This window comes from Oppia nitens, unplaced genomic scaffold (genome assembly GCF_028296485.1).
Source record: "Oppia nitens isolate AA-2021 unplaced genomic scaffold, nextdenovo-longstitch-racon4-pilon3 scaffold26_pilon_pilon_pilon, whole genome shotgun sequence".
NCBI classification, from domain to species: Eukaryota; Metazoa; Arthropoda; class Arachnida; order Sarcoptiformes; family Oppiidae; genus Oppia; species Oppia nitens.
In genome coordinates this window covers 22,560-35,563 of record NW_026533206.1, presented here as the reverse complement: position 1 = coordinate 35,563, position 13,004 = coordinate 22,560, and the positions used below count along the sequence as shown (strand labels likewise).

General features: G+C 33.6%; 1 protein-coding gene across 1 annotated transcript; it reads left to right on the top strand.

Moving 5' to 3' along the window:
• The first annotated feature begins 81 nt into the window (after positions 1 to 81).
• On the top strand, positions 82 to 6,760 carry LOC128954299 (multidrug resistance-associated protein 1-like). The gene is made up of 12 exons (XM_054299878.1): positions 82 to 620; positions 998 to 1,131; positions 1,309 to 1,440; positions 1,655 to 1,896; positions 1,978 to 2,262; positions 2,482 to 3,088; positions 3,159 to 3,342; positions 4,043 to 4,219; positions 4,593 to 4,707; positions 4,806 to 4,840; positions 4,904 to 5,450; positions 6,128 to 6,760. Exons 1-12 carry the CDS (start codon positions 82 to 84, stop codon positions 6,758 to 6,760), a joined length of 3,630 nt encoding a protein of 1,209 aa, XP_054155853.1.
• Positions 6,761 to 13,004: the final 6,244 nt, after the last annotated feature.

The window sequence follows — 13,004 nt, the reverse complement described above, 5'->3', positions numbered from 1 at the left end:
AATAAAAATGTTATCAAATGGAACTTATATAACACTAGTAGACTGTTTGTAGCCATTGCCAGCACTGGTATCCTAATAGCAATGCTAACATTGAGTTTGTGCCGCAAATATCAATGGGCGGACAGTCCCAGTACGGCATACATTATAGCCGTTGCCATACAAACAATCACAAGACTATCGCTTTGTTTTGTGTTTTTCATTCAAAGATTGTCCGGTATTACGACCAGTGGTTGGATTTGGTTATACCTATTACTGGATACTATTTTAAGTGGTCTATCAGTGGCTACATATGCCACACAAGATTTGCTATATAACTATGAATTTATACTCTATTGTATAAACTTTGCGCTAACTGTTTGTCTATTAATCTACTGTACATTTGCCGATCAATTGCCACCAGAAAATAGCAACAATACTACAGACACTGATCCCGACTTATGGATCAAACATAGTGTTTGTCCCAAATCGGGCGCATCCTATGCATCGCGTATAACCTATCAGTGGGTAAATCGGCTACTATTGAAAGGCTGGCTAAACAAGTCACTAGTATTTGATGATCTATGGGCACTGCGCCGGGAGGACAGTACTGACTATAACTATAGACGCTTTTTAAAACAATGGTCACCATCATCATCATCATCGGCTAAACATATTATACATACTAACAATATTCATAATTATAAAAATAATAGTAACGATAATAAAATAAGTAAACGTAAAATTGAGCATGATAAATCTAGAAATTTGTTTGCTATTATTACTAAATTATATTTACCAAAAATTATTTGGTCACTACTATTTTGTATACTATCATATTGTTTGCAAATGGTGTCGCCAATTATACTAAAGTATGTCCATGCTTATTTTATTTATTTTATTTTTTTTGTTGAAAATAATTTTTTATATATGATACTTATTAAAAAATCAAAAAATATATAATTATATTAAAACATTCAATTTGATTATAATAATTATATTTCTATTATTTTTTTACAAGCTTAATGATTCAGTTTATTGAAGATCCCGGTGCTCCCCAATGGCACGGCTATGTCTATACTATACTATTGTTGGCCATCAATGTTATCGCTGCCATTGTTCAGGCAATGTTTAGCGAGTATATCGGTGTCACATGTAATTAATGATTAACAAATATATAAGCTATATATACCTGTATATATTTAATTAAGTATTATATAAGTATTATATAAGTATTATATAAGTATTATATAAGTATTATATATATATATAATTAATTTGATATTTGTTTTTTAGAAAAAATTTGATATTTATTTATTTTATTTATAATAGGTTTACGTATTAAATCGTGTCTAACATCAGCCGTCTATCGCAAGTCACTAGTGCTGAGCAATAGTGCCAAACGGCGCACACCTACCGGTGAAATAGTCAACATTATGGCCATTGATTGCCAACGAATTAGCGGTTAATTTATTGATTTATTTATTTTTTATTATTTATAATATTTTTTATTTATTTTTATAATTTATTATTTAATATTATTTAAATTTGAATACTGAGTTTCGAGGGTTTAAAAAATTTAACTCTCTCTCTCTCTCTCTCTCTCTCTCTCTCTCTCTCTCTCTCTCTCTCTCTTATATATTAATTTAATAATATAAATATATATATATATATGCAGATCAAGGCGTCAATCTGATTACAATACTATCCAATCCTATTCAACTTATAATAGCCATCTATCTGTTATACCTACAGTTAGGTGTGGCCACATTTGCCGGCCTATCCTATATGTTGGTATCGCTTATCATCAATGTTTCAATCGGTTTATATACTGTTATGATGACTAAACAAATGATGTCAATCAAAGACAAACGTCAAAACTTGATGAACGAAATACTTAACGGAATTAAAGTTTTAAAAGTATTTCATTTATTATTAGTAATATTTTTTGTTTATTTTTGACTAAATTTCTGAATTTTATAAAATAATTAAAACACTCAGTTGTATGCCTGGGAGGAGGCGTTTATGGGTTTAGTTGAAAAAATTAGGACTAAAGAGTTGGACAAATTTGTTGCATTTGGCCAATTGATTACCGTTTATGTTGTATTAAGCCAAACCTGTCCAGTAATCGTCCAATTGATTATCTATTGTACGTATGTGGCCATCAATCAGGGTGACCAACTGCAACAATTAAATGCATCGAAAATATTTGTAACGTTATCATTGTTTAATTTGGTCAGGCAGATAATGTTTACATTGCCACAATCGTTTAATGCAATTACCTTGGTAACTAATGATATAATAAAAATTATTATTTTATTATTAACTATAATTTGTTTATATCATAAAATTGGATTAATAATTATTTTTATAATAATTGGTTTCAAAATAAAAAATTCAATTATTATTATTTTATTATTATAGTGAATTAATATTTATCTAATATTATTTTTATAATAATTGGTTTTAAATTATTAGTAATATTAATATTAACTAAAATTTCAGATTTACGTATCATTTAAACGTATTGAACAGTTTCTCAATAGTGATGAACACTTGGATTATATTGAAAACAATTTATCAAACAATTGTATTATTTATGTTGAAAATGCATCGTTTAATTGGAAAACCGATACTAGTATTAGTAATGCTAGTGATAGTGATAATACAAATAATATAAAACCGATTTTACATAATATTAATCTCAAAGTATTTGACGGCCAGTTTGTGGCAATAGTAGGCAGTGTCGGGTCCGGCAAGAGTTCACTGATGTCGGCCCTGTTTGGCGATATGGATCTGATTGGCAGTAATGGTAGAGTCAATGTTAGACCAGATATCAGTGTAGCCTATGTTCCACAACAGGCCTGGATATTGAACTGTACGGTCAAAGAGAATATATTGTTTGGTAAGCCCATGGATCGGGAACTGTATAACCGGGTGCTCGACACGTGTGCACTCAGACAGGACTTACTACAGCTGTCCGACGGCGACGAGACAGAGATCGGCGAAAAAGGAGTGAATCTGAGTGGCGGACAAAAACAAAGAATAAGTTTAGCCCGAGCTGTCTATTCCGGTGCCGATCTATACCTACTCGACGATCCATTGTCTGCCGGTATTTAGTTATAATATATTAGTAACGAAATACTAAATATTTATTTATAATGAGTTTTTTTTTAATTCAGTGGACAGTCATGTGGCCAAACATATTGTTACAAAAGTATTTGACTCGAGAAACGGTATTCTCAACAATAAAACCCGTTTATTAGTAACAAATCAATTGTTTGTATTACCCGATGTCGACCTAATTGTTGTCATAAAAGACGGCATAATTACAAGTGTCGGTACTTATGATAATATTTTGGAAAATGATTTACATTTTTTCGATTTAATTCAACAATATTTAGCTGAAAGTAGTAGTAGTAGTAGTAGTAGTAGTGATAAAAAATTAGATAATATTAATAATAACATTATTGATAATTTTAGTATAGATTATTATAATGATAATGATGATGAAATTAATACAATAATTGATAGTAATGTTATTAATAATAATTATATTAATAACAATAATGTTAATAACAATAATGTTAATAACAATAATGTTAATATCAATAATGTTAATAACAATAATGTTAATAACAATAATTCAATTGATACTTTTGTAAAACCTAACAACCAAATAGCAAATATTGAAACGGTAGAAATTGGCCAGGTTAAATTTAGTGTATGTACATCATTATTATAATTAGCACATAAATACATATACTATATATATATAATTTAAATTTTTGTTATATATATATATATTGCAGATATATATGAAATATGCCAAACATTTAGGTCCGTACTGTTCACTGGGTTTCCTATTGTCAATAATCACATACAATGGCCTACTGTTTGGTTCATCGTTTTGGTTATCAATATTTAGCAACAATATTGACATCAATAACAGTAGTAGCCAACAATCATCGGCTAATACTACTACTACTACTACCGACTACTACTACTATTATTTGGCCATTTTTAGTATATTTATCGGCTGTATAATTATTACAACATTGACCAGCCGTTTGTTTCTCGTATATGGTATCTGTCGGGCCTCCAAACGTCTACACCGACAACTGTTGTCGAGTGTAATGCATTCACCGATGAATTACTTCGATAGGACACCAATCGGCCGACTGATGAACCGATTTGGTAACGACACCGATGTTTTGGATCGATCGCTACTCTATAGTATCAAGTATTCAATAAATTGAATTATTTATTTAATAATTATTTTATTTACTAAATATTTAATAATTATTATATCAGGGTTGCGAAATGTTTTCGATTTCAGGGGTGGGGGGGGGGTAAATTGGCAAAAATCTTAGGGTGTAGAGGGTGGGGTAAACAAAATTTTTTGCCAAATTTGAGTAAATTACCAATAAATTCCTAATGAATTCCCAATACTACTACTAATAATAATAATAATATCTTAATAATCAATTAAATATCTAATAAAAAATAATACTATAATTTAATATAATTTTGAAATTATATTAAATAATAATATTATTTTTTATGCCAATAAATTTATATTATTTTTAATATTTTTAAATAATCAAAAAAAAAAGTTTAACTATCGATGCATTCATACAATTGATTGGTATAATTATAACGATATCTATAAAGACGCCATTGTTTTTGGCACCACTGGCACTGGTAGCTATTATTTACTATATAGTTCAGGTTAGATATTATTTTTAAATGTATAAATAACTTATTTAAACTTAAACTTAAACTTAAACTTTTATTTTATAATTTTTTTCGTTTTGTTAATTATTTAGTTTATTTTCATTAAAACTTCACGACAATTAAAACGGTAAGCAATAAAATAATATAAATTATAAAGGATTACTATTAAAAAATAAAATAAAAATTATAGTTTAGAGTCGACCACCCGATCGCCAATTTACTCACATTTTGGTCAAACACTGGCCGGTGTGTCCAGCATTAGGGCCTACAAGTGTATCGATCGGTTTGTACGGGAATCCGATAGACGAGTAGACATCAATCAGATGTGTCTCTATCCTAATGTTGTAGCAAACAGTTGGCTACAGATTTGGTTGACATCACTCAGCAATTGTTTGCTATTTTTTGCCGCACTGTTTGCCGTACTGGGGAAAGGCAGTCTAACCGGTGGTGATTTAGGACTATCCCTATCCTATGCAATGTCGTTGACCCTAATGTTAGATCAGTTTATCAAAACGTTTGCACAGTTGGAAAATAATATGGTTTCAGTCGAACGTATTGACGAATACTGTCGATTGGAAAGTGAATCCGATTGGCATCGATGTGTGGATGACTACCCGTTAGCCAATAACTGGCCCGACAGGGGATCAGTTAGGTTTGAGAGTTATGCCACCAGATATAGGATTGGATTGGATTTGGTACTCAATGATATTGATGTGGATATTAAACCGGGCGAAAAGGTATTTTCTGTTTTATTATATTATATATATATTTTATTTTATTTTACAATAAAAAAACAAATATCACTATTTTATATCAAATGTTTAGTCAATTTAGAAAAAATCAAAAGCATAAAAATAATTGGTAATAAGTTTTTACCATGGGTATATCTCAATTAATTAATTGATTTATTTATTTTTTTAGTTTTTAGTTTTTAGTTTTTAGTTTTTAGTTTTAAGTTTTAATTTTTAAGTTTTAAGTTTTAAGTTTTAAGTTTTAAGTTTTAAGTTTTAAGTTTTAAGTTTTAAGTTTTAAGTTTTAAGTTTTAAGTTTTAAGTTTTAAGTTTTAAGTTTTAAGTTTTAAGTTTTAAGTTTTAAGTTTTAAGTTTTAAGTTTTAAGTTTTAAGTTTTAAGTTTTAAGTTTTAAGTTTTAAGTTTTAAGTTTTAAGTTTTAAGTTTTAAGTTTTAAGTTTTAAGTTTTAAGTTTTAATGGTTTCTTCCATTTTTATTATTTTTTAATATAGGCTTAAGGATAGGCCTTATTTAAAAATTACACAAACAATAAATTTAAAGCTTTACTTAAAAAAAATTAAGTCAAAGTTTGAATAATTATATAAATAAGTTAATTAATTAATTAATAACTTTTACTATTTAGAAAATAATTCATAGTATTAAATATTATATCTTTGGTTAATAGATAGGTATTGTTGGCCGAACCGGTGCTGGAAAGTCATCGCTAACTTTGGCTCTGTTTAGGCTCATTGAACCAGCAATGGGTCGGATAGTCATCGATGGCATAGATATCGGACGATTAGGTCTACATGAGTTGCGCTCTCGGCTAACAATTATACCTCAAGAACCCATACTATTTTCGGGTACAATTCGTTCAAATTTAGATCCGTTTGACCAGTTTTCCGACGATCACTTGTGGACAGTGTTAGATAAGTCACATCTAAAAAAATTTCTTGCCGCCAGTGATCGGGGACTCGACTGGTCGGTCGCCGAAACGGGCGATAACATGAGTGTTGGTCAACGACAGCTCATATGTCTGGCACGGGCTTTGTTACGTAACACTCGTGTCCTTATCCTCGATGAGGCCACGGCTGCCGTCGACGTAGAAACCGATGCACTCATACAGCAAACCATACGTCAAGAGTTTAGGTCGTCGACAGTACTAACGATTGCCCACCGAATCAATACAATTATGGATTCCGATCGGGTGTTAGTCCTCGACAGCGGACGGGTAGCCGAGTTTGCCGAACCCGACATTTTGCTGGCAAACAAATTGTCAATTTTTTATACACTGGCCAATGATGCCGGTATTGTTTGATTTAGTAGTAGTATTCATAATTAATTATAAATTAATTTCTTAATAATTAATACAAGTTATACAAAAAAATATTTAAATGTAATTATTTATTTAATAAATATATTAATTTTTAATTATATGTAATAATACAAGTTTTATAAATATTTTTTTTCTCATATAAGTTTTATATAAAGTAGTAAATTTTATATTTTAATAAAATGTATATTTTATATAAACAGTATATATATTATTTTATATTCAAAAAAAAACTTTGTTGATTATTGTTTAATTTAGTATTGTTTGATTTAGTAATAGTACTTAATTATAAATTTTTCTTAATAATAAATACAATTTAGATTATAAATATGTATTATATTTAAATTTAATTATTTATTTAATAAAGATATTAATTTTTAATATAAAATTATATGTAATAATAACATGTAATTTAGATGATAATTATTTTTTATTAATTAGCAAATAATATTTTTCTACTAATAATTAATAAGTATATCAGTGATTATTATACTTTCTAAATAAACAATTTTATATATATTTGGGGAACGTAATTATTCTCTCTTTCTCTCTCACCTGACTATCTATTGTTGTATTGATATCCCTATCCGCCCAACACTTTCATTCTTTTACTTAACTCAATAATACTGTACACTGTTTTTATGACCAATCAATAAATTGTTTATTTAATTAACTCTTGTGTCCATTGATTGTCAACACTGTAATTGCTATCATCGGCCGACTCACGCAAAGCATAATAGCGACCCCAACCGCTATATTGGTGACCCGGACGTGATTTTCACCGCCGATGACCTATTGATTACAATACACGTGTTTTCATCGATTTGTCGTCCTATAGCCGATATCATCACATTATCATCACTTCTGCCGCCGCCATCGACTCACAAATAGTCAACAAAATTATTGTCATCGCCTGTTGTCGCAAACAATGCCAGACACCGAAAATACAACTACAACAACAAATGTGGACTCAGTGGCCGTAAGGCCTCCGCCGTTCTATGATTCGAATCCTGCGCTATGGTTCGGACTTCTGGAGGGCCAGTTCGCCGCAAATCGTATCTCTAGCGATGCCGTAAAGTACGGAAGCGTTTTATCGGCGCTCACAGTCAGCCAATCCACCGAAGTGATGGATATTATTACTGAACCTCCGGCTATTGACAAATACAAAACAATTAAAGACGCACTCATCAGTCGATTATCAACAAGTAATGCCAAACGACTGGAACAACTGATCGATCGCGAAGAACTCGGAGATCGTAAACCATCTCAACTGCTACGACGACTCCGCCAATTGGCCGGCACAAGTGTTACAGATGATGCACTGAAGACATTATGGATGCGACGACTGCCAAACGACACACAGAAGATACTAAAGGCCTCAAGAGAACAGCTCAACACACTGGCCGATATTGCCGATGAAATACACGATACGTATCAATCGGTACACGTATCAGCAGTATCTACCGAAACAGAGGCATTACGTAAACAAATCGATGCACTTACCAAACAAATCGCTCAATTGTCATCCAATAGATCTCGTGATCACAGCAGATCTCGATCTCAAAGACGTGGCCGATCCAACAGTCACAATCGCGAAGACAATGGCAAGTGTTGGTATCACAACCGATTTGGCAATAAAGCAACGAAGTGTACGAAGCCCTGCAACTACAATGAGGGAAACGCGAACGGGAATCAATAGCGACGGCAACTGATTCCCACAACAAAAGCCGTCGTCTGTTTGTCACCGATAAGGTAACAAAAACATCATTTCTCATCGATACGGGTGCTGATGTCTCAGTACTCCCGAACTCAAAGCTATGTCGTAGGCGTGTAGAAGAGTATCAGCTCTTTGCCGCCAACGGTACTCCTATCAAGACGTATGGCTCACATTATCTAAATCTGGATCTCGGACTTCGCCGCGCATTTAATTGGAAATTCATTGTTGCCGACGTATCAACTCCTATAATTGGTGCCGACTTTCTCGCACACTTCGGTATTGCACCTGATCTTCGACACAAGCGATTACTCGATTGTATAACTGGTCTCAAAGTGTTTGGACGCATTCAAGTCGTCGACATACCGACCATTAGAACAGTCACCGGTGACACGCCTTATCATCGACTTCTCGAAGAATATACAGTAATTACTCGCCCGTCAACAACAATGAAGCATAGACTCCACAACACTGTACATCACATCATAACAACAGATGGTCCGCCTGTTTGTAGTGACCGCCGACGACTGGTTGGCGATAAATACAATTACGCTAAACGTGAATTCGAGTCACTTGTATCTCAAGGCATCTGTCGTCCATCATCAAGCAACTGGTCCTCTCCTCTTCATATGGTCCCTAAGAAGGACAATGAGTGGCGACCTTGTGGTGATTACAGGTCTCTCAACGCGCGTACTGTTCCCGACAAATATCCAGTGCCTCACATTGAAGATTTTACTCATAATCTCGCCGGTTGTCGCGTCTTCTCAACTATCGATTTGGTTAAAGCCTACCATCAGATACCTATCGCACCAGAAGACGTACATAAGACAGCTGTGAAGACACCATTCGGTTTATACGAATACTTATACATGTCTTTCGGTCTCTGTAACGCTGCACAGACTTTTCAACGGTTTATTGACGAAGTAATCCGTGGTCTCGATTTTTGTTTCGCATACATTGATGACATACTCATCGCATCTAAAGACGAAACTCAACACTTGGACCACTTACGACAGTTGTTCACTCGACTCAAAGATTACGGAGTAGTGATCAATGTCGGCAAATGTGTATTTGGCGCCTCTGATGTCAAATTTCTCGGTTACGTTGTCGATCAAACAGGAACTCGTCCTCAACCAGAAAAAGTCGCATCTATTCTATCGTTTCCTCGACCGAAGACAACTCAAGAACTCAGACGTTTCTTAGGTATTGCAAACTTTTACCGAAGATTCGTACCGAACGCAGCAACTATACAGGCACCGATGAATACATATCTTTCCGGAGCCAAGAATGATGTCATTAATTGGACTGAAGAAGCAATCAACGCTTTTGAGTCATTTAAGACAGCCATCGCTAATGCTACACTATTAACACATCCAATGGCAGGTGCGACGCTATCACTAATGGTCGACGCATCAAACGGTGCAATCGGTGCATCCGTTCAACAACTAGTGGACAGCGATTGGCAACCAATTGCTTTCTTTTCTCGAAAGCTCACAGACAAGCAAATTACGTGGTCCGCCTATGATAGGGAACTATTGGCCGCATACGAATCGGTGAAGAAATTTCGCTATCTTCTCGAAGGCCGAGTGTTTATACTGTACACCGACCACAAGCCATTAACTTATGCATTCAAACAAAAGCCAGAGAAAGCAGGTCCACGACAAATGCGTCAATTGGACTACATATTTCAGTTCACTACTGATATTCGCCACATTTCGGGTAAAGACAATGTTGTCGCCGATTCGATGTCTCGCATAGAAACCATCGCTCATGAAGTCGATTACGAAGCTTTAGCTAAAGAGCAAGAAGTCGACACTGAACTCAACGACATCATCGCTTCTCAGACATCACTATCCCTCAAACTTGTGTCACTACCGCACAGTACATCAAAAATATGGTGTGACTTATCTACAAGCACTGCCCGACCGTTTATCACTAAAAACTACCGACAAATTGCTATACAATCATTGCATTCACTATCACATCCCGGCGCTAAAGCAACAACAAAACTAGTCAAACGAGCGTTCATATGGCCAAACATTGAGTCTGATTGTAAACAATATGTCCGCAACTGCATCGAGTGTCAGAGTTCAAAAATAACCAGACATGTGTCAGCACCTATTGGCTCATATACACTGCCATCTCAACGGTTTGAACACATACATATAAATATCGTTGGACCACTACCACCATCAAACGGATACACTTACTGTCTAACGATTATTGATCGTTTCACTCGTTGGCCCGAAGCACTACCGATGATAGACATAACTGCTGAGACAGTTGCCCGAACACTGATCAGTGGTTGGATATCAAGATTTGGTGTACCATTACGTATAACATCAGACCAAGGCCGGCAGTTTGAATCGAATTTATTTCGATCTCTCACTCAACTGCTGGGCACCAAACGGATCCGAACAACTAGTTATCATCCGGCAGCTAATGGTCTCGTTGAACGTTTTCACCGTCAACTCAAAGCATCAATCAAGTGTCATAATAGCGAGAAATGGTCTGATTTACTACCGATTGTACTCTTAGGCATACGGAACGCATACAAAGAGGATCTCAACGCGACATCAGCTGAACTTGTATACGGACAGCACCTGCGATTGCCCGGCGAATTCTTCAGCAACACTGACGACACGTCAATTGAATCATCTGATTTCGCCGTTCAAATACGTCAACACATGCGTGAACTCCGCCCGATGTCTGTCCAAAGACATGGCGAGCGCCGAACATTCGTATTTACCGATCTAAGCAACTGCTCTCATGTATTCTTAAGACATGATGCTGTCCGCCGACCACTACAAGCACCATATGATGGCCCATATCAAGTACTCATCCGCACAGACAAGACGTTCGACATCGACATTAATGGTCGCAAGTCTACTGTATCTATCGATCGACTCAAGCCAGCGTATATCCAAGCACCGGTCGAACCTACACATCAACAGACAAGTCATACAATACCTGATTCCGACAATCAAAGCACTTCATCAGCACCTCAACCATTGACAACTCGATCTGGACGTCGCGTTCGAATCAATACTAACCCGGATTTTCGTTACTTCTAGTCGTGGCCAAGCCACTTCGGGGGGAGTAATTTGGGGAACGTAATTATTCTCTCTCTCTCTCACCTGACTATCTATTGTTGTATTGATATCCCTATCCGCCCAACACTTTCATTCTTTTACTTAACTCAATAATACTGTACACTGTTTTTATGACCAATCAATAAATTGTTTATTTAATTAACTCTTGTGTCCATTGATTGTCAACACTGTAATTGCTATCATCGGCCGACTCACGCAAAGCATAATAGCGACCCCAACCGCTATATATATATTTTTTTTAATCATTAATCTTATTTTAATTATTCAAATAATATTATTTAAATATAAAAATATATAATTTATATATATATATATATATATATATATATATATATGAAAATACTAGTCTAGTATTTTCCTAAAAAACAAGAAATAGTCTATATTTTTATAAACTTTTTTTTTATTAAAATTTTAGCTAAAATAATATCATAATGTTATATATTGATAAATCAATGTGATTTTAAACTAAAAATAAAAATAAAATGCTGTTTCATTGAAATTCAATAATTTAATACTACTAACAATAATTAATATCATTAGTATTAAACGTTTTTAATAAAATACTAACAATAATTATTAAAATATTAATTAATCTATTTAATAAATTATATTAACTTTTTTTCTAAAAACAATTTTGAATTATTGTTGTTGTTATTGAATTATTTAAAAAATAATGTTTGAAAATATATGTAATGATAAATTATTGGTAAGTAAACTAATTAATAATTTTATAAAATTATATTAAAGTAATCAATAATTATAATAAATGTAATTTATCTAATTTAATTCAAATATAGGACAAACAAATTGTATGGTTTACTACCAGACCATCACTTAGCTCATGTATGCTGAATACATGGTTTGTATGGATACCCTGTCTGTTCGTGTGGTCATACATACCGATCCTGTTATACAAATATATCATTAGTCGCACTGGTTTTACTAAAAATGTTATTAAATTGAACTTATATAACATTAGTAGACTGTTTGTGGCCATTACCAGCACTGGTATCCTAATAGCAATGTTAGCATTGAGTTTGTGCCGCAAATATCTATGGGCGGACAGTCCCAGTACGGCATACATTATAGCACTTGCCATACAAACCATTACAAGACTATCGCTTTGTTTTGTGTTTTTCATTCAAAGATTGTCCGGTATTACGACCAGTGGTTGGATTTGGTTATACCTATTACTGGATACTATTTTAAATGGTCTATCAGTGGCTACATATGCCACACAAGATATGCTATACAACTATGAATTCATACTCTATTGTATAAACTTTGCGCTAACTGTTTGTCTATTAATCTACTGTACATTTGCAGATCAATTGCCACCAGAAAATAGCAACAATACTACAAACACTGATCCCGACTTATGGACCAAACATACTGTTTGTCC

What these genes read in the sequence shown, in the direction of transcription:
- LOC128954299 (XM_054299878.1), top strand. Translation starts at nt 82, where the DNA reads ATGCTAACATTGAGTTTGTGCCGCAAATATCAATGGGCGGACAGTCCC. An exon ending in TATGATAATATTTTGGAAAA is followed by an intron (nt 3,343 to 4,042) that starts TGATTTACATTT and finishes AACATTGACCAG; the next exon opens with CCGTTTGTTTCTCGTATATG. An exon ending in ACTTCACGACAATTAAAACG is followed by an intron (nt 4,841 to 4,903) that starts GTAAGCAATAAA and finishes TAAAAATTATAG; the next exon opens with TTTAGAGTCGACCACCCGAT.